At 37.0% G+C, this 19842-nt stretch overlaps 1 protein-coding gene across 3 annotated transcripts in view; it reads left to right on the top strand.

The window, feature by feature from the left end:
* Window positions 1-19842, top strand: part of AFG1L (AFG1 like ATPase) — a 59835-nt gene that overhangs the window by 10806 nt on the left and 29187 nt on the right. For all 3 annotated transcript variants that reach the window (XM_026726645.2, XM_026726644.2, XM_087913395.1), the window contains 4 exons: window positions 4659-4710; window positions 5387-5488; window positions 6899-7029; window positions 14440-14539. In XM_026726645.2, coding sequence (XP_026582430.1) covers window positions 4659-4710; window positions 5387-5488; window positions 6899-7029; window positions 14440-14539 — 385 coding nt within the window. The remainder of the gene's footprint in view (window positions 1-4658; window positions 4711-5386; window positions 5489-6898; window positions 7030-14439; window positions 14540-19842) is intronic.

Below are 19842 nucleotides of genomic sequence, written 5' to 3'. Positions count from 1 at the left end.
TTTGCTCCATGTTGGAGAAATCTACAACTGGTTTGTAAAATCTACTTGTGTTTATAAAGATGTTAAATGAAGCATCAGCCGCCTGGGTTTATTTTTCTGTCACTGAATTATCGCTGCAAAACTCTCAATACAATGCTATTCAGACGGGGACTGTGAAGGCCACACTGAAACCTTTATCTTTTTTTCCCCCTCAAAATAATTCCTTGTCGATTTGAAACATGTTTCAGATTTTTTCCTGAACGAAATATTCAGACATCTTTTAGTTCAGGATTCTTCACTGATTGTGGACATTAGTTTCTATTTTTATATTTAGTTGACTCAACTCTTGAAAAATACCAAAGATGAATGTGTATTCATACCTTCGACATTTCTCTCTCCCCCACAAAAGAAGACTAGACTAAAATAATAACTTATTAAACTTAATTTCCATTAATGTAATGTATTTCATTATAAAATTCATGATCTTATTTGGCATATACAAATCATTCTTAAACGTAGAAATTGCTTTCACAAATTGTCACATGTGTAGCAGAAAGGAAAAAAAGGGGAGAACTAAGAAGGGGATGAGAAAGAAGAAAACTAATTTTCCAGAGGAGGAGATGAAAAGAGGAAGGGAGAACAACAAAGAATGAATGAAGCAGTAACTGGACCAAAAGAAGAAGAGAATTGCAAAATGTTACATTATATTCACAGGACAATGAGAGCTTTCCAAGCAGCGGCAGCAGCGGAGTCTACAGCCACACGCACCTCCTGCCCATTCCTTTTTTTCCAACAAATTCTTCTGATTTTATCAGCAAGCAAAAGGGTCTTCTTGCCTACTGAGCAGGTAGAAGAGAAATAGGAGATTTTTCTCTCCTTTCTGAGATTCCTGAGAGTTGTTTTTTTTTTTCTCCTGAAGAAATGGAGATGAATCCCAGCTGTCCAGTACCATGTTTCTTTCTTTTATACTCTGAACTGAGGAAGCTTCTTGGATGAAAAACGAAGGAGGAAACCAGGAAAGTCCTGTTGCCTTTTGAGAAGCACATGTGGGGCATTAAACAGAAATAAATAAATAAATTTATTGAATTTATATACTGGCCAAGTTTCAATGACTTGTGGCAGAGATGGGTATAGCCATAAAGTTCATTGCCTCATAGGTTCATCCCAAGTAATCATTGGCTCAACACATGGACAGAACTGGTTATTATATGGACCTTTTCTTCTTCTAGTTTTGGGGTTTCAGGGCAGTTGTGGCTTTATCTGTCTTTATCTGTCTCTAGTTTACTTGTTGTGCTGCAGTTATGGGGCTATCTGAATACGGAGGGTAACACCTTTACCAAGTTGTATATTTTAATTGCTTCTTAGTCCAAATGAAATTAACAGCCACCTAAGATGACTGTGGAACTGAAGATGACTGATGGATCTGGATAGTTTCCAGAGGACTCTTGGGAAAGTTTCCCAGTGATTTAGCAATTACCTGTCTAGCATTAGGAGGAGACTGGGGTCTAAAAGAAGTTGCCCCTCAAGCAGCCTCTCTCTGTAAACCGATGCTGGGTTACTCCTTCTTTTTCTGAGGAGTTCCAGGAGATGAGGCAACGTAAGCAATTCCTAGAGCCCTGGTGGAGGTAGAATAAAAAAGAATGTGACTGAACACAAATATGGACCGTAGTGATAAAGAGAAGTGTGAGATGGACATAAAAATGAATCAACAGACTTTTGATAATCTGATCCATAGGATGATTTATTAGGGAAAATACTGCAGTATGGATCCCCTTACTCCAAAACCATTTTTAGGAGAAAAGGAGACACTCCCTTTTAGTGAATACAGCTTATATAGGTTTATCAAATCACATGGTTACTTAACACTTCCTGTTTCCCATATATGAACGTTATACAACATTTTCATAAGAAAGTTCCAACCTTCCATGGAAAACTCCCAACATTCTCATTATAGTCAGATTTCCTGTTATTCAAATTCCAGAAGATTATAAGAAAACCATTAATGTGACATCTAATGTCAGAGCACCCCAGCACATACCTCTTAACTTATGCCAAGTACATAGTTTTGCAATCTTGTATAATTTCTAGCAGAAAGCACATTACATAAATGTTTTGAGCTTTAAAATTTCAGACTGCGAACACAAAATGACTTCAGTTCGGCTCTTTACATTCTCAGGTGTAATAACCAAATTTTCACCTATAACAAGAAGCAAAAACCTTTGCTGAAATTTAGATGGGGCAGTGCATCACCTGGTCTTTTCAGACTTTGTAGTAGCCTTTGATACCCTCAATGATGGTATCTTTCTGAAGCATCTGCAAGAATTGTAGCTACTGTTTTACAGTGGTTTTGCTTCTTCAAAAGGTGGTTGTATTTGTTGGGACGGGAAGATGAGAGATGGGCTTGAAAGGTGTTACCCCTCCCCTTTCTTTAATATTTCTTTATTTTATTATTTATTTATTTGATTTATTTGATTTGTCAATCGCTTACAAGATAATAAATATAAGTATAAACATGAGTAAGAATACAGGAAATGGGTACGAATAAATAGGGACAATAGGACAGGGATAGTAGGCACGATTGTGCATTTATGCACGCCCTTTATAGACTTCTTAGGAATGGGGTGAGGTTAATAGTGGTTAGTTTGAGGTTAAAGGAGTGGGGGTTAGAGGATGTAACAACAGAGTCAGGTAGTACATTCCAGGCATTGACCACTCTGTTGCTTAAGTTGTACTTTCTGCAATCAAGTTTGGAGCAGTTAACATTAATAAATAATTAATAAATGTAAATTAACATTTACATATTGGGAGGGGTCATGTAGATTTGGGGTGAGGTACATTCAGTTTGCTGATTCTATTTAATTATAAGGTTTTGTCTAGAGGCTATCAGTGTGGATGAGAGAAAATGAGCTAAAATTGAACCCTAGAACCTGAAGTTGCTTTTTGTCCATCACCTTCTATCAGTTTCAGTGGTCTTTCTTGAAGGAGGTAGCACTATTCTTGAGATAACAAATCTATTACTTTTTTGGGGGGGGAGGGGAGGGGGCTTTTGCAAAAGCAAGGACAGGTTGTGCCCCAAAGACTTTTGCCCACTCTGGCTGTTGTGACTTGGAGCAGTTGTTCAGAGAATTATTCTCTCATCATGATGCATATACTTCAATGCATTCCTCATGGGGTTTGAAGACCACCCAGAAACTGCAACTGCAAGATACAGAGACCTGTGTGTCATAGATATTGAATAGTGTGTTTGTGCAACGCTGGTATCGTGGGCCTTGCACTGGCTGCCAGTAGGCTTCTGGATGCGGTTTAAAAGCTGGTTTTAACGTATAAAATGATACCTGGCATAATATGTTCAGGAGTGTCTCCTCCAACTGGATTCAACATATCTAAGGTGTCTTTCTCAAGAGAAACTGCTAGTAATGCTTTATTTTTGAGAAGTGGGCAGGAGGTTGTGGTGTGGAGGTGCTGTTCCTACATGATAACCTGTTCCTCTGGAATGGTATCCCAGTGCAAGTAAGATTGGTTCCATCAGTAATAAGCTTCCAGAAGCTACCTGAAACAGAGTTAATCTGAAGGCTTTGGGTGAATTGTGAGGGTTGTGTTATTTTCATTTTAATTTAACCTAATTTTAATTGCATTTTCTGTGGATATTTTCATTGTGATATTTTGTTGTGAATCTTCAAGAGCTGAAAAATGTGAATATCTATGTATGTATGTATGTATGTATACACACACACGTGTGTGTGTGTATGTGTGTGTGTATGGTATTCAGCTTTGTTCGGGTATTTTCCCACGTCATTATAGTTGTGCTTTTAAAGTTGTAGCAACGTTTTGGCAGAATCTCATCTGCCATCATCAGGCTTCTATATTTTGTTCGTCTGTGAGTCAGACTTTCACAGCCGTTTCTGTTTTAAATTTGGTGCTAGCCTACGCTGTGCCAGAATGGTTTTTTCTTCATCCTGATTGGTTGGGAGTCTTGGTCTGTGTTTATTGGTCTTGGAGTTTGCTGTGTTCTGCTTGATTGGTGTTTCTAATATCTTCTGTCTGTTTTTTGGCTCTTTTTGTATCTTGATTGGCTGGCAACATTGTGTTTCCTGTATTGGAGGCTTTTAGTGCAGCTTGGCTCTGAGTAAATGGACGGCCATCTTTTATTAGGAAGCTAGGTTTCATCTGGGTGCCTGGTTGGGGTGTGTTTGAACTGGAGGTATTGGGGGGAGTCTGTTTGTGCGCAGGTGTTTGGCTGGCTTGTGGTGTGGAGATTTTTTTGTTTGAGAGTGCAGACTTCCAGATAATTGACAGTCTGGTGGAGTCATCTCTAAAGCATGAATAGAAGAGATGACTCCATATATGTCATAAATAAACCACTGAAAAGATAATCTGTTTACATGTAATTTCTATATAATTTTCACTATAGAATTATTCAAAATGCTCAACCTACTGGGCTTGAAAAGATATTAAAAAGAATATTTAGGGTTTTTGTCCTTTCCAATTTCCCTTATTGTGTGTTTGATCAACCAAAATAATATTTGAGCTTTCAAGCAGCAGAGCAGGCTTTGTTCTTTTAATGCAGTAGTTGAATTGAGTCTGGAAGCTATATTGACTTTGCAATGAATATATCATGTTGTTTTCCTATTTTGCTTTTATCCAGGAAGATAAAATATAATTATTTTCTTAATTTACAGCTTTTTACAAGACGTAAATCTCCAAAAGGCCTTTATATCTATGGTGATGTTGGTAAGTTGAAAGATTTTAACTGAAACATGGCCAATTTTGTTTTAGCATATTTGCACACTTTTCCAGATTTATAGCTAACTAATAAGCTAACTTTCTTTTCCAATGACAGCAATGAGATTAAATAGAACAAAGCACCCCAGGCTGAGCTACTAATGACCTGTATTTAGTTTGCTTTGACATTACAGAGCAAATCAAGAGTTGGAGCAATGTCAGGTAATGAAACGGATCAACATAGTGTGCTTTGTGATATGAAATCCCTGGACCCTGTGAGCCTTGATTGCATATGGCAGGGAGGGCTCTTGTTTTGATGCCCTTGTTATGTGGAAGGGGGATTTTAGTTGAGTTGAATACTTGGTCTGACAGAAAGATGTATTTATGACTAATCTATTTTTTAAAAAAGAACGGAGATATTCTCATTTATTTTTAACGAATAATGCTCAGTGTATTTCAGACAGAAACAATGAGTGCATTTGTTGATTTTGATATTATATTTTAGATATAATACAAATGATCTTGCCCATGTTAGTTGAAGTCTTGCTTCAAAGATAATGATTTTGTACTGTTCAGATCATGATTATGATTTCATTAGCTTAATGCTAATGAACAGTCATTACTGTAATCAGTACATAGTGTTTTAAATTAACAACCTGTTGGGTATGTGTGTTTTTATTTGAAGGCACAGGAAAGACAATGGTGATGGACATATTTTATTCTCATCTACAAGTAGAAAGAAAAAAGAGAGTCCATTTCCATGGCTTCATGCTTGATGTGCATAAAAGTAAGTTTAAATCTTTCTGGTACAATACAGTATGTTAACAGGTATCTTCCGTGTTATCTGTCATCCTTTTTTTCTTCTTAATTCTCTGTTTGGCACCCGCTGGAAGACTGTCAGTTGAAAGCCGAAAAGAAAGGAATTAACATAGACTGTATGGGGAAGTGTTCAACCTGATTTTTCAGTTAGAATAGAGCTGTCTTGCAACACCCCTAGGAATTGATTGAGGGAAAACATTGAGGATTTGAGTTAGTAGGCTTCATTTTCCTTGAGTAAGTACCAGTGGACAGTCAATCACTTATTTAATTCATTGGTACTTATTTGCATGATTAAAAATCCAGAGCATCTGCTGGAAAATGGTGATATGTGGTCTTGCAACACTTATAGAGAGAGATTGAACAATATTGTGAAAACACCGAAACTTTTTACAATAGTCAGCAGCAAGTGAAGAGTGAACTTGTGTTATAATGTATTTGTTGGTCTTTCAGTTGCCATAAGGCCCTGATTTAAAAGTTGAATAGCAAAAAGATGTCATGTCAAGTTGAAGGTGGAACAGGATAGGAAAAGGTAACTGAAACTTGACTGATTTCCACCAACTACTGTATACACACACACGTGCGCACGCGCACACTCTTAGTGTTCTGACTATTGGCTGAATTCTTGGGGTACCAAAGAATATTTACATCCTGCCTATATTGTATCAGCATTTGTAAACCTAAATAAGGGAAAAGTTAGCATGGACCATCCTTCTCAGTGCCAGAAAAAAAATATTTTCCATAATGAACTCTCCAGTAAAATTGCTCTTTGCAAATATACAGTTTTTTGTGTAATACATGACATAGTAAATGAAATAGATGGTACAATGTACATGTTATTCGTTTATTTAGAAACTAGAGGTGAAGATTTAGTTAGCTATTTTAATGTACAAAGACCTTCTATTTTCCATTTTATTAACATTTAGTTTTTAAAGCTTCCTAGTCTTTTTTAAGCTTTCCTTGTTTTTCCTTTATTTCCTTGTTCTCATTTCTTTGTATTTGCTCTAGTCCGTGAACTTAAATTTGTTTCTCAACAGTATACAACAATATCAACATAGACAATGTGTTTTTAATATATACTTACATAGAGAAAGAAACTAAACTAAATAATATGTGTTGTTGGATAATATCTTGACCCCCTTTATGATATTCTGGATATATTGCAAAGAGGGAAAAAGCCATGGGATGCTGCATGAATCAAGGACACCCACTGGATGGGAAAATGCTTTGTAGTTGTAATTGTTTTTCTAAAATTGAAAGAATGGAATTAGCACAGAATTACTGCGAAAACAAGTTACTTCTATTAACACGTAAATATAACCTTTGTTTTGAGTCTATTTCCAACATGTTTACTAAGTATCTTGCAAAATGTTCACTTCAGGAATCCATTGCCTTAAACAGCATCTGCCAAAAAGAAAAGCTGGATTAATGGCTAAATCATATGATCCAATAGCTCCTATAGCTGATGAAATCAGTGAGGAAGCTTGTCTCTTGTGTTTTGATGAATTTCAGGTAAGTAAGAATATATTATAAGAAATACACATTCCTTTCATCCTGGGGAAAAAAGATGTCTGGTAGCAATTTTTTTTACTGTTAATAACTTTATATGCTGAAGGTTTCTTTTTAATTTTTTCTCATTGAAACATTTATTTATTCATATAAATGGAGAAGCAAAATTTGTCACAGTTAATATGATCTTGAATGCATAAAATTTTAGATGCGTGTAAATAGCATTATTATATCAGTGCTATCTGCTAAACCGGAATCTTTTTCGAAAATTCACAGTCTGGTTTATATTACACTTTACATTCAATTTTAAAATATTGTTAATCGTACATTCTGCATATACAACATAGACTGTATTTCTGTATATCTAAATAAGTGTGTCTATATTATTAGTATGTGGACATATTGTATTTCTATGCGTACACATACATATGGACATATACACATACATGCATACATACAAACACCATTCATATTACAATTTCTCCAATTGAGTCTTTGCTTTAATCGTATATTTTGGAAATAATTGAGCTCCTACCGCCCATATTTTATCCACATTCTCATAGATTCTGGCCTATGTTGCTCCAGATTAAAATTGTCAGTGTAAGCAAAGATTTAATTTTTACATGTAACCTTCTCAATAGTCAAAATTTAATTCTGCGTAGACATTCATAGGTTATTTATTTATATTGTTTTAACTTGTTTTCTTTTAAAAATAAAATAGGTTAATTAAATCTTACAAGTTACTTTTTCATATGCCAAACCTTTATTTAAGATGAAAGTAATCACTATGTATAAAAGAATTGGGACCAGGAAATGCCTAACCCACTCTGTGCCCTGCAACACGGAAAAATAAATGACAAACATTGGGGGAGGGGAAAATTTATCAAAGAAAATAAGAGCATAAAGCTACTCTGGCTAAGCCCTAGGAGGAAGATGAGAATTAAAGTAAAATAAATAAATTTTCCGGGATTATTAAAAGGAAACATCCTAGTGGGGGAATAGTTTTTGTGGGGGGAAAAACTCCCCTGCAAAGTTTCCGGCCATTGTAACATTTGTGTGTGTGTCTGTGTGTGTGATTGTGTGCGCATGTGCACACTTTTAAGTCAACTTTTTGATTCCTGACAAATACTTGGATTAGCGCTAGCTCTAGAAGTGGTTTGCTATTGCCTCCTTCCTAAGGTTTAGAAAAAGTGACTGGCTCAAGGTCACCCAGATGGCTTTTTTCCCTAAAGTAGGACTAGAACTCACAGTATCCTAGTTTCTAGCCTGAGGCCTTACTCTCTATACCAAACTAATTCTCTCCTTTTAACATTGCAATTTAAAATGTGACATCCAGTATTCTGATTTTCTTAGAGTCTCAATTATTATGGACAGTACTGATACTACTTTGTAGTTTTTCTTGCATTGCAGTCATAGAACAGTTGAGAATATTTTTGGAAGAAGAAAATAGCTGTGTTCAAGCAGTGAATGGATTTCTGAATTGAAGTGCATTCTTTTTTCCGTGTTTAATGAAGTATTTCCATTTCATAACTTCCCTATTCCACAAAGCCCTTTGTTAATCTTGAGGATGCATCTTTATGCTTTAAAGCTGAAAGCAGGATTTTCTGCAATTTTTAGTTGACAGAAGAAATTGTCAATTTGGTTTCAGTTTGGAAGTTTAAGATGCCTAGGTCAAAGTTCTCCTTTTAGTTGGTTGGATATAGTTGGTTGGATATATGGGGAATTCTTGCCACTTCTGCTCTACGATATATCACTCTCTCTCTCTCTCTCTCTCTCTCTCTATATATATATATATATATATATATATATATATTTCTACTTGGCATGTGAAAATCCACAGCTGGGTTAATAGTAATCAAGGTGGCACAAGGCAATCAAATGTGTTTGTTTCCTGACAGGTGATAAATCTGTTGAGGAGTTCATCATTAAAGTCCTTATAATCCCATTGTGTCCCTAGCATATCCTGCTACTGAGCTACAGACCACTTGTAAATGACCAGTAGAGAATAGGGAATATGATAAGTAGCTTGAATTAGCCAAAAGCAAATTACACCAGTCTAGCCTAATTTCCTCCTTTGATACAAAACTGGCATAGTGGGCTATGGAGATGTAGTATGTGTAATATACCTTGACTTTAAGCCTTGGATACTGTTGAGTGGATATCGGTGGTAAGCTTTAGAGTGCATAGCCAGCGTGTATTAATGGACCATCACAAAGATGAAATTTAATGGTTTTAATGAATTACATAGATGAGTAGATATTTCAAAGGTAGTGATGGTAGATCTGAATTTTGGGCAAACCATACTAATAACAGAAACAACATTAGATTTTCTATTATACAAAAATTTATTATAAGAAATATATGAGCAAAATATTTCATCTTGTACTTAACAAATGCAAAGATAAAAAATAAATTATGCCACAATGCCTATTAAAATTAATTGTCTGATTTTAAAAAAAGTTTTCCTCTCACACATTTTTGGAGGTGAAAATTTGAAATCTAGAATTTCCTTTAAATTTCTCTTTGGTATACACCATATTTTTATCACTTTTATTCATACTTGAATTTACTCTAGAAGAAGCTCCTTGTTTAGTTCTCTTTTCCCATGAACAAGACAATTATTCCTATAAAATTCTTTGCAAGTTTAGCTTTGTTTTCTTTTACTATTTTCTTGCAACAATGTCTTTATCACACTACACATTGTACAACCTCTCTCATCCTCTTAGCAATATCTCTGTTTTTCTCTTCTACAGCATTTTCATTCCTCATCCTTATACCCTGCATTTTTCATACTTTCTATCAATATAAATCCAAACACTTCTGTAGCACTCTGTAACACGATTCTTTTAACTTTATTTCCTTCTATTCACTTCCCATTCATTTTGTGGCTAAAGTAATCTATCTCCTAATACTTTTTTCCATAAAACATTCAAACATTCTTTTCTAGTTCCTCAGATCAACTCAGCTTAACAAAGCTCAACTTAGGTCTCCTTCCGTTCCGTCCCCTCCTCTCCCCTCCACCATAGGTCTCACATTCGGAAACTGAATGTGGAGTTCACCAAAGAATATCCATTCTTAATACTTATTACATCTCTGAATGCCCAATCATTTTATTTTATCATCTAATTTTCATCCATTCACATCACCCAAGAAAATAATTTTTCCACTGAATCACATTCACTCAGACTGTTGCACATTTTTTTTCCTGGAACTTATCCCTATTTTTCCCTTATCAGTTTTTATTGGAATGTAAGTTCCAATTAACAACCTGTGGTTTCCTACTTTTATATGCATTCACCTTAACTTACATCACATTAATTCATTTTTCACATATATACATTTAGCCCTTTCATTCATAATTAAATACATTCTTAACTTCTTTAAATGTATTCATAAGCTTCACTTTAAAAGGACAGACCACCATTACTCAAATCTATTACTGTACACTCTTTATTTTCCTCATAGTTTCACAGACACATAATGTATCTATTTCCTCTTTTTTAATATACATAGTACAGTAGATCCCTGTCCTAAATGAACTGAAGCTTCATTAAACTTTGCATTTGTGATGACGGGGGGAGTGGGGCGGATACAACATAAACAGTCACAAAAACCTGGTGAAGCCCCTTTTATTCCTTAACATTGCTTCCAAGCTCCAAATATCCTTGACAGAAGACAAAAACTCCCACACAAGCAGTTACAAGAAGAAGGGAAAAACACAAACCAGGCAAGATAAGGGCTGGAGGACATCCACAGATAACAGAACACACACTGGGAAGGACAGCAAACTTGGAGAGGAACCATAAACTAGAGATATTTCCATGCTTTGTTTCCTACGCATGTCCGTCCTCTTATTCAGTTCTCACACCTGCAGCCCATGAAGAGGATCAAGGCCCTCTCCTCCCGAGTAGACCACGTCTCTCCCTTATCTGCTCCTCCCTGCGTGCCCTAGAATGGAGAAGGGATGGGCTGCCTCCTCTGACTGCTCATCTGGCTTCTGCCCTTCCCCAGCCTCCTCCACAACCTCCAAGAGCCACACTTCCACTCCCTGTGGGCTGTTTGTCCTCTCTCTCAGAGTCAGTCTCCACCAGGGGCATGACAGCATTATTTACAAGTAGCATGAGATATAACTCTGCTGTTCTGTCTTCTCACTCATGCCACATTGTGTGCCTCAAAGTTGAATAGCTGTGGAGTATTGCCTCACCTTTCCGATTCTGCAGTCCAGCAAACTAGTATTTTTGTGATACTTTTCTTTCACTGGCTTAAGAACAAAACCTGATGCTTCAGTTGCCTTAGTTCAAGTATTTGTTGCTGGATATTGATAAGATATTCTGAAAATGCATTAAAGCATTTACAGTATTTATTTACTGGTTTGTTTTTTTTCATGAAACCGTTGATAACTTTGTTAAGCATGGCTTCCTTTTATGATACTAGGTTGTTCAAACATAGAAAAAAATGGGATTCGTGCATTTGGACCTGCTGCAGATTTCTTCTTAAAATTTGTCCTTTGCCAAGTCTGGAGACTTGAGTTTGCTTGGGCTGAAGGCAATTGTCTAGAGTAAAGTGGTAATGCCATAGTTAGTCCAAAAATGCTTGCCCCTCTCTAAGATTTTTTCTTTCAAAAGGGCAACTAGACAAGAAAGTCCAGTTTCCTTTTGAAAGAAAGCACTTTTGGGATAACCATGATCTACATGACTGAGAATCTCCATTGACATTTGCCCCTCTCTAGATCAGTGGTGGGATTCAATTTTTTTTACTACCGGTTCTGTGGGCGTGGCTTGGTGGGCGTGGCAGGGGACGGATACTGTAAAATCTCCAGTCAGAGGTGGTAATTGCTGGTTCTCCGAACTACTCAAAATTTCCACTACCGGTTCTCCAGAACTGGTCAGAACCTGCTGAATACCACCTATGCTCTAGATTCAGGAAAGAGAAGCAGAGCTGTAGTTTTATAGCAGAAACTGAGTGACTGGCTGGTCCTTTTGGTATCACCCCACTTTCTCTCTCTCTCTCTCTCTCTCTCTTCCCAATCCCCAAACAGTATTGCATTAAAATAGGCTTATCTTTAAAGAAACAAAAAGAAGAACAAGTGCTTGATTTAGCACATGGGCACTTTTCACCATAAAATGGTACACAGCCTTCCAGCAATGTTATGGTGGGAGGGGGAGGGGGTGGCTAATGGCTGTGCCAACCTTCAGTTCACACTATGCACGCCTGTCATTTCAGATGTGAAACTCTAAGAAAATCAAGCTCACCCAGCTGCTTATGGACCAACTGTGAGTCCTCCTTTTGGTTACACTGCCTTAGTCTGATGTCACGTTCTATATCTCTACTTTTTTTAAAAAAAACAGGCATTTCAGACATGAAACAGCTTTATTTTCATATAAATTGCAAGAAAAGAGTGATTGGGCTTGGGATCCAGGATACTTGTAAAGAGGAAATTAATATTGTTATATACTGTAAGACAAGCAAAACGAACAATTTTAAATACTTAGTAGGAGCAAGTTTCATTAAATGCAGGGGGACCTCTGAGTAAAAATGTCTAAGATTGCACTGTTACACTCCTGTTTTTTTATAACACTAATTATTACTTATATATACTTATGTTTACTATTCATTCCAAGAAATTGTACCAATCAAAGGATAACTGGGGTTCAGGTACTCAGACACATACATTATTTAGATTAAAAAAAACTTATGTGAGAAGAAAGCAGCTCTAGGTCATACAAATCTTTTCTCTTAAATGCAAATGAAATTTCACCATTCTCCCCATTAGCAGACATCTCTTATTGGTAATTTGTATTCTTTTCTTTTGTTCACATCATAATGAATGCTGAGCACAGGCAGAACCTGAGCTTTGAGATGCTTTCACTTTTGTCTTCCTCTCCAAAGCTACAGAGGATCAAAAGGACATAAATTGGCATTCAATATCCCAAATGACTCTTGCTTCTTCTTTTTAATTATGTAACTTAAAAAATAATCAGTTTTGGTAGACAAGTAGATTTAAATTCTGCAAGAGCAAAACACCAACGATGTCCTCGTTGTGTTTTCTCTGGTCATAAACCTTTCTCTATGGAATGTTCCAAGCTGCAATGCTTTATCGGAAGTGTTCCTTTGGGAAATTAAATAAGTCCTGATGCGTATAGTTTTCTATTTGTCAAGTGGAAGACTTTTTTTCCCTCCCTGTCTTATTTTACCTGTTTCAGAGGTCTCATCAAAATGGATACCTGCTTTTAGCTACCTAATGCCTTTCTGTTTTTGTTTTTGTTTCTGACTGACAGGTGCAAAGACGCTAAGTTTTGATTTGTTAGATTGTAGTTTTCTTCAGTGTCTCTCTCCATTTGTAGTTATCTGCCTGCTCATTCTAAGAAAATAGTCAATTATCTAAAAGATGTATAACTTGATTTAGGGAGAGCAGTTTCCAAAGGCAGAAGCGTGGAACAACACTCTGTGTAAAAGTTTCCTAGGTTCAGGGTGGGAATAGTTGTGAGGTTTGGGGTGGAAATGTTTTTTTCTCAGCCTGTTTTATTATGTTCCTTTTTTATATTAGTAGTATTCATCTGGTGAATTTACATATTTAAGTGAAGTTCTGCATATAATAAGATTAGTGTCTTTAGCACAGCTGTAATAATTTTGACGAACAATAAGTGGGGAAGTGAAAATCCTCAGACAAAAGTTTCTTTTTGTCATGAATTGTTGCTCTCCATTCTTCATTTAAGAGAGAGAGTGTGTGTCTCTGTGTGAGAGAGAATGATTTGTGTCTGAAGGTTAGAAGAGGCTGACTGTGCTGGAACTGACTGCAGTGCCTTTTTGATTATTCATGGACAGTAATAGAAGGCACTTAAAAAGAACAATGAAATTGCTTATTTTTTTGTGATGGGCCATCTGTTGAATTGTTTTGTGTAACAATCGCACAATAGTATCTATGTCATATCGTTCTATTTTCAACAGCAGCTGATGATGTATACTTGGCCACTTGTCCTATTTTCTAAAAGTCCCATGACCATTTAAAGTCACCTTTAAAGTGAACCTTTTCTAGAAAGGTAATAGAAATGTAGAGCAGCTGGTGTGTATTTTCTTTCCTGATCTTCTGGCAGGTCTGTGTTTCAAACTAACAAGCTTTTTAAATCTTAAATCTCAACTGGAGTTTTAGAATGGAAGTTAACCAGAATTGTTCAGCAATCTGGAATAAAGACTTGTTTTGAGAAAAGATTGCTACATACTCCCTGCTTATTATTTCCCGTCCCACCCACATTTTTTCTTCAAGTGGCAACATAGAATCTTTTGCCTTTGAACCAACAAACCTCTCTTCTGACTAACAAGACAAAAAAAAAACCTCAAAGCAAATTGGATGCAGCTTTGTCAATTGTACAAGTCAAGATTTGCTTTTGACAATAATAGTATTGTCTTCTTCAGGTCACAGATATCGCTGATGCTATGATTCTCAAACAGCTTTTTGAAAACCTGTTCCAAAACGGTGTCATCGTTGTAGCCACATCAAACAGGCCACCAGAAGGTAATAATGAATAATATGCTGATCCTGGCTTTTTCAACGAAAGTACAGTTAAAATATCTTAAATTGACTGTACGTTGATCTCTTTCTGGTTAACATCCGTCTCTTTTACCAGGTTCATACTTTTAGGTGTTATGTTAAGATCTAACTCTATGTCATACATTAAATTCTTTCTTGGTTTCTATTAAAAGTCATAAAAATAAATGATATTAACGTGCATTGAGTGGGATCTAAAGTAGAAAGAACTGCACTCTCAGAAAGACATTTTCTGTTAGCATAGTTCTCTTTTTCTGAATGAAAGTCCCTTCAGTTCCTGGAGTAATCAAAGGTAGATTCAAGTACTCTTTCCTTAAAGCGTTCAAGAACCAATTGTCCTTTGAAACAAAAAGGTAAGAAATAGAAGTAGCAGGGCAAAGTAGTTAGAGCAGGGGTCGCCAATCTTTTGGACCTCAGGGACTACCAAACTCATAATTTTAAATCCTGGGGATCAGTAATATGAATTTTGATCTAATCTAACCTCTCTCCCTCCCCCCCCTCTTTCTTTCTCTCTCTCACACACACCCAAACACACAGAGGCAGGGGTGGGATTCAGACGTCTTAACAACAGGTTCTGTGGGTGTGGTCTAATTTGTGGGTGTGGCTTGGTGGTCATGTGACTGGCTGGGCATGGCTTGTATGTAAATATTATAAATATTTATATAAATATTGAATTTTTATTAAAAAAAGAGCAACTTTTACCCCAAATCAGGCAAAGCACGCAGGCAGATTGAGTTGCTCACAGAATCACAGATTCACTTAGAGAGATCTGTGTTTCTGCGATCGACTAGCTGAGTCTGCAACTGAATAATAGAACCTTTAGTCCCAAGGGAGGTTCGGCTCTGCTTAAAAACAGAGCCGAAGATCTAAAGATTAGCTAGAAAACAAGAAATCCAACAATTTCCTACTTCCTAGCTAATCTAAACCTCCCAGCACAGCAGAACAGCTGATGGTCAGAAAAAGGAAAAATAGCAACTTAGCAGGCAAGTTTGCCAGGCAAGGAGTGAATGGGCAGGGAGGGAGGGAGGGCCATGTGGGCAGCGCAGCCTTGTGTTCCTGTGCAGCTTGGGGGTGACCTTTCTCTGTGGACCACCAAAATTTTTCTATGGACCACCAGTGGGCTGTGGACCACCAGTTGGCGACCGCTGACTTAGAGGAAGAACAACAGAGTTATCAGTACGTAGCTTCTCCCTGTACAAAGGGGAAGGAAAGCATGTATTGCCCGTAACTCCTTAAAAGACATATAATTAATATAAAATAGGAAAAAATAAATTATGCTAGGAAAATAGCACAGCGAATGCAAAGTATTATAGAATATTTAACCTGAAGTCAATAATATTCTAAAGTTAAGTACGCAGAAAGACACAAAATGTGCGGGTATTTATATATTTAGATATGTTTCGTAAGTTGCCTCTGCTCTCAGCTCTAAGCTGCTTGGGCCATTCACAATAATAGCCAGTGAGAATACAAGAGGAAATAATAACAGAATCCATTAACCACTTAAGCATCTTGCATTTTTCTCATTCAGGATTATGCTTTCAACAGCCTAGTCCACTTCAGCTCATGAAAGATTATACCATAATATATTGTTTAGTATTTAAGGTAATGTAAAACTATCATCTGAAAGTAGCGTCCTGTTTGTTGATGGCTAGAATGGGATGGGAACCAGTATCCTTTGAAATACTATTACAATACAATTCTCAGCATACAGATAATTGAACTACTCATTCAACTACAGCTTGAAGTTATAACGGTGCTGAATGAGTGGTGGTTGTGACCAGTTCTCAAAGTTCCAGCCATCCCAGAATCCCTCCAGTCACATGATTGCAAGTTGGAAGCTTGGCAGTCAGCTGACAAGATGGTTTCAGCATCCACATGATCACATTTGTGACTTCCCTGTCAATTTCCCACAAGCAAAGTCAATGACTCCCACAATCCTGGGGATCTCATGCCTTGTAGGATGTGTCGGCCTGCACTGTCATGCAAGAGTGGCTGGTCTGTTATGCTTATGTAGTGCTGCAGCACCCACCGGTGCCCTCTCCTTCACCTGGAAGGAGCCATCTCTGTGCTCACGCTGCACTGACCATCTGCACACCATCCCATGCCTGGTAATAATGACACTCCCCCCAACCTGGCCATGCCTGTACTATGGCCTGGACTTAGCTGCCTGCTAATCGGCTTGAAAGCCACCCTGGAATTGCGACTTCTGCTAGTTTTCTCATTGATTTTTCTCATTGGAAGCCAGCATGAAGTTGTGAGGAGGGCCTCCCTTAACAATTATGATCCTTGCTTAACGATGACAATGGAGAGTACTAGGATTGCTTTCGCTAAGGGATGTAGTTAAGTGATGTCACACTTTACAATTGCATCACTTAGTGGTGGAAATTCTGGCCCCAGTTACCATAGTTAAGTGAGAACCACCTGTACCTCAGTTTTGAGCTTGCTGATTCGGGTTGTTGGAAACTGAAAGGCTTGCCACTGAACTAGAGCTAAGCCAACTACTATTGCTAAATATATTCGTAAGTTAACAGCTGCTACGCATCACTGGTTGGAATGAAATCCCTACTGGCCAAACAGGTTTTATGTAGTATGTTATTCTGCTTGATTCTTTTTAGCCTATATAGTTTTACTATCTTCATTAGATCTATTTCAAAATCTTAGAAATATTTGTATTTATATTTTATGTTTCAAATTTATATGCCATTCTTAAAAGCATAGTTTAGTAATTGAGTCCAGTCATCGAAAATAAAATGGTGTGTTATCTTCATCAAACTGAATTACAACTTGTTTGTAATTATACACATTAAATTGTGTTTTGAACATAAACAAGAATCATAATAGTTGCTGAAGAATTGGCATGCGGTAATGTGACCCTACTGCTTCATTTCTGCCAAGTGGCAAAGCTGCTTTTTTCTGTTTATATATGCTACTAAAATTCGTACGTGAAACTGTGCATCACCCGGCAAAACTTTTTCAACCCAGATACCTCAAACGGACTTGCTTACAGAGTGTGTCCAAAATCTGGAGACCTGTGACTCCCGTGGAATTAAAATTTCATAAATTAAAAAAACATTTTATAACATAAAATTACCATTAAGCATTTTATGACACAATACAAAAGTCATAAAACATTTCCTGTAGTCAACTCCTGATGTTTGACTGTGCTCTACAGTTCATCATGTCTACTTTCAAGGCAGACTCATCTTGGAAATATCTCCTTGAATTTTGAAGAATTTTTCCAGTACATTAGCAGCTCTGTCATTGTGGAAGGCATTGAGGAATCTGGTGTCTCTGAAACTGAGGACCCAAATGGGTCATAGATTATCTAATACAGCTAAACCTGTTACACTCTAATGAATGTAGCCCTAGAATACATATTCATAAGTTTTGGTCTTTATTTATGAGAGCATAAATCCAAAACCTGTAGAAAGTCCCAGTTTTTTTTAAAAAAAGTATGTATTTATTTGTATCTTATTTTTATTATTTTTACAAATAACTTTTAGCCAAATGATGATAGTGAAGAGTATCAAAGAATACTCTCTCAAACCAGAAGATGCAAGACATAGAAATGGAGTCAGGAGACCCCTGAAAATTGCAAACTTGAGTGAGAAGCTACTGTGACTTCAAGAGTTTCCTTGCCTGACATTATTATTCTTTCCTAACACTCATTATTATTTCTGTCTTCCCCCAAGTCATGTTTATAATGGATTGATATTAGAAAAGCATTAGAATTGCATGCTTGATGTCAAAAACGCAAAACAGATATAAGAATCCTCCAAATTCCTTAATTATTTTTCTTGGGATCACTAATAAATTAAAATTGTGTTCAGTATCGATATATTTATAGCGCTGGATAGGGAACTGTTGAAACCACTGTCTTTTCCAACTACTTGTGATCTGTATTTAGAATTGGATTATAAAATATCCTTTCATATGTTATGTTGCCCTGTAAAGGAATAGATTATAAGCAAAAAGTTGAGAAACTAATCTGCCTACAGCTGTTCCTGGTATCTAAAGCTTTTATATAGATATAGCCTATCCCAAATAATGTACCAAATCTGGTAGGTGGTGTTATCTGGATACTTAATTGATTCAAATTTAGGATATATTCCCAAGATTTGGTTTCTGTTCCAGAAGTCAACATGGCTATCAAATCCCTAAGAATACAGGTTGTCCTTGATTTAAGACTGGTGGCTTAGTGACTATTCAGAGTTACGATGGACCTCCCTGGGGATACTTGTGACCCAGTTCCGAAGTTCCAATAGTAGTCCCTCCCAGTCACATGACTGCATATTGAATGCTCAGCAGTCAGCCCATGTTTAATGGTCATTTGCAGCATCCCATGATCATGTGATCGCAATTCACAACAGTTGTGCTGAAAATCAGCATTTATTTCCAGTTTTAAGCAAAATGCTCATAATGAACAATGGGTTGACTTTATGATCACAGGGTTTGCTTAACGACAATCACAAAAAAGGTCATGAAATCAGGTTGGTGAGGTGTGTGAACCACTTTATAATAATCATGCCTAATGACCATGATGGGTAGACTCCATTCCAGTCATAAGTAGAGGACTACCTGCAGTAAGTAGCTATGTAATTTCCCTTTTTCGTTCTTTTGATTTTTATTGGCCAGTTTGAATTACTTGTATTTTGCTGTGGGATTGCAGATAAGACCTACAAAGTGTATTTTATATTTTACTAGCCAATAATCCAGTGTTGCCTGGGTATTTATTTATCCCAATAAATAAGACAGGAAAATCCTGTAGTCAGGACTCACACTTTGTACAGTCTCTTGCGCAGTGTTGCAAGTCTTCTATTCCTCTCCTTAGGAGTTTGTTGTCTATGCAGGTGTTTCATTTTTTTGATTGCACTTGGCCAATCGCCTGACGTTTCCTTGGAGGGCTGAGAGGGCGCCCCCTTGTGGAGTACTGTGAAGCTGTTACCATAGCAAGTCCACTGTGCTGTACAGTAGAAGTCATTTTAAGGCACACACAGACCCCAGGGGTGCTAGGGGGGGGGTCTTACCCCCACAGTATTTGTTTCCAGAGGGTAAATCATCTATGTACCAAGTTTGGTTGAAATTGCTTGAGGCATTCCAGAGTTATGCTGGAATACACACACACACACACACACACACATACACACACACACACACACACACACACACACACACACACTCATTTTTATATAGATTGATAGATTATTACCCATTCCAATATACTTTGCTAGCCTATTTATTCTTATAGTAATGTTTGCTGTTTGGAATGT

Source organism: Pseudonaja textilis, chromosome 1 (assembly GCF_049901715.1).
Source record: "Pseudonaja textilis isolate UNSWEBS1 chromosome 1, rPseTex1.2, whole genome shotgun sequence".
In the NCBI taxonomy this organism is placed as follows: domain Eukaryota; kingdom Metazoa; phylum Chordata; class Lepidosauria; order Squamata; family Elapidae; genus Pseudonaja; species Pseudonaja textilis.
This window is presented reverse-complemented; position numbering and strand designations above follow the sequence as displayed.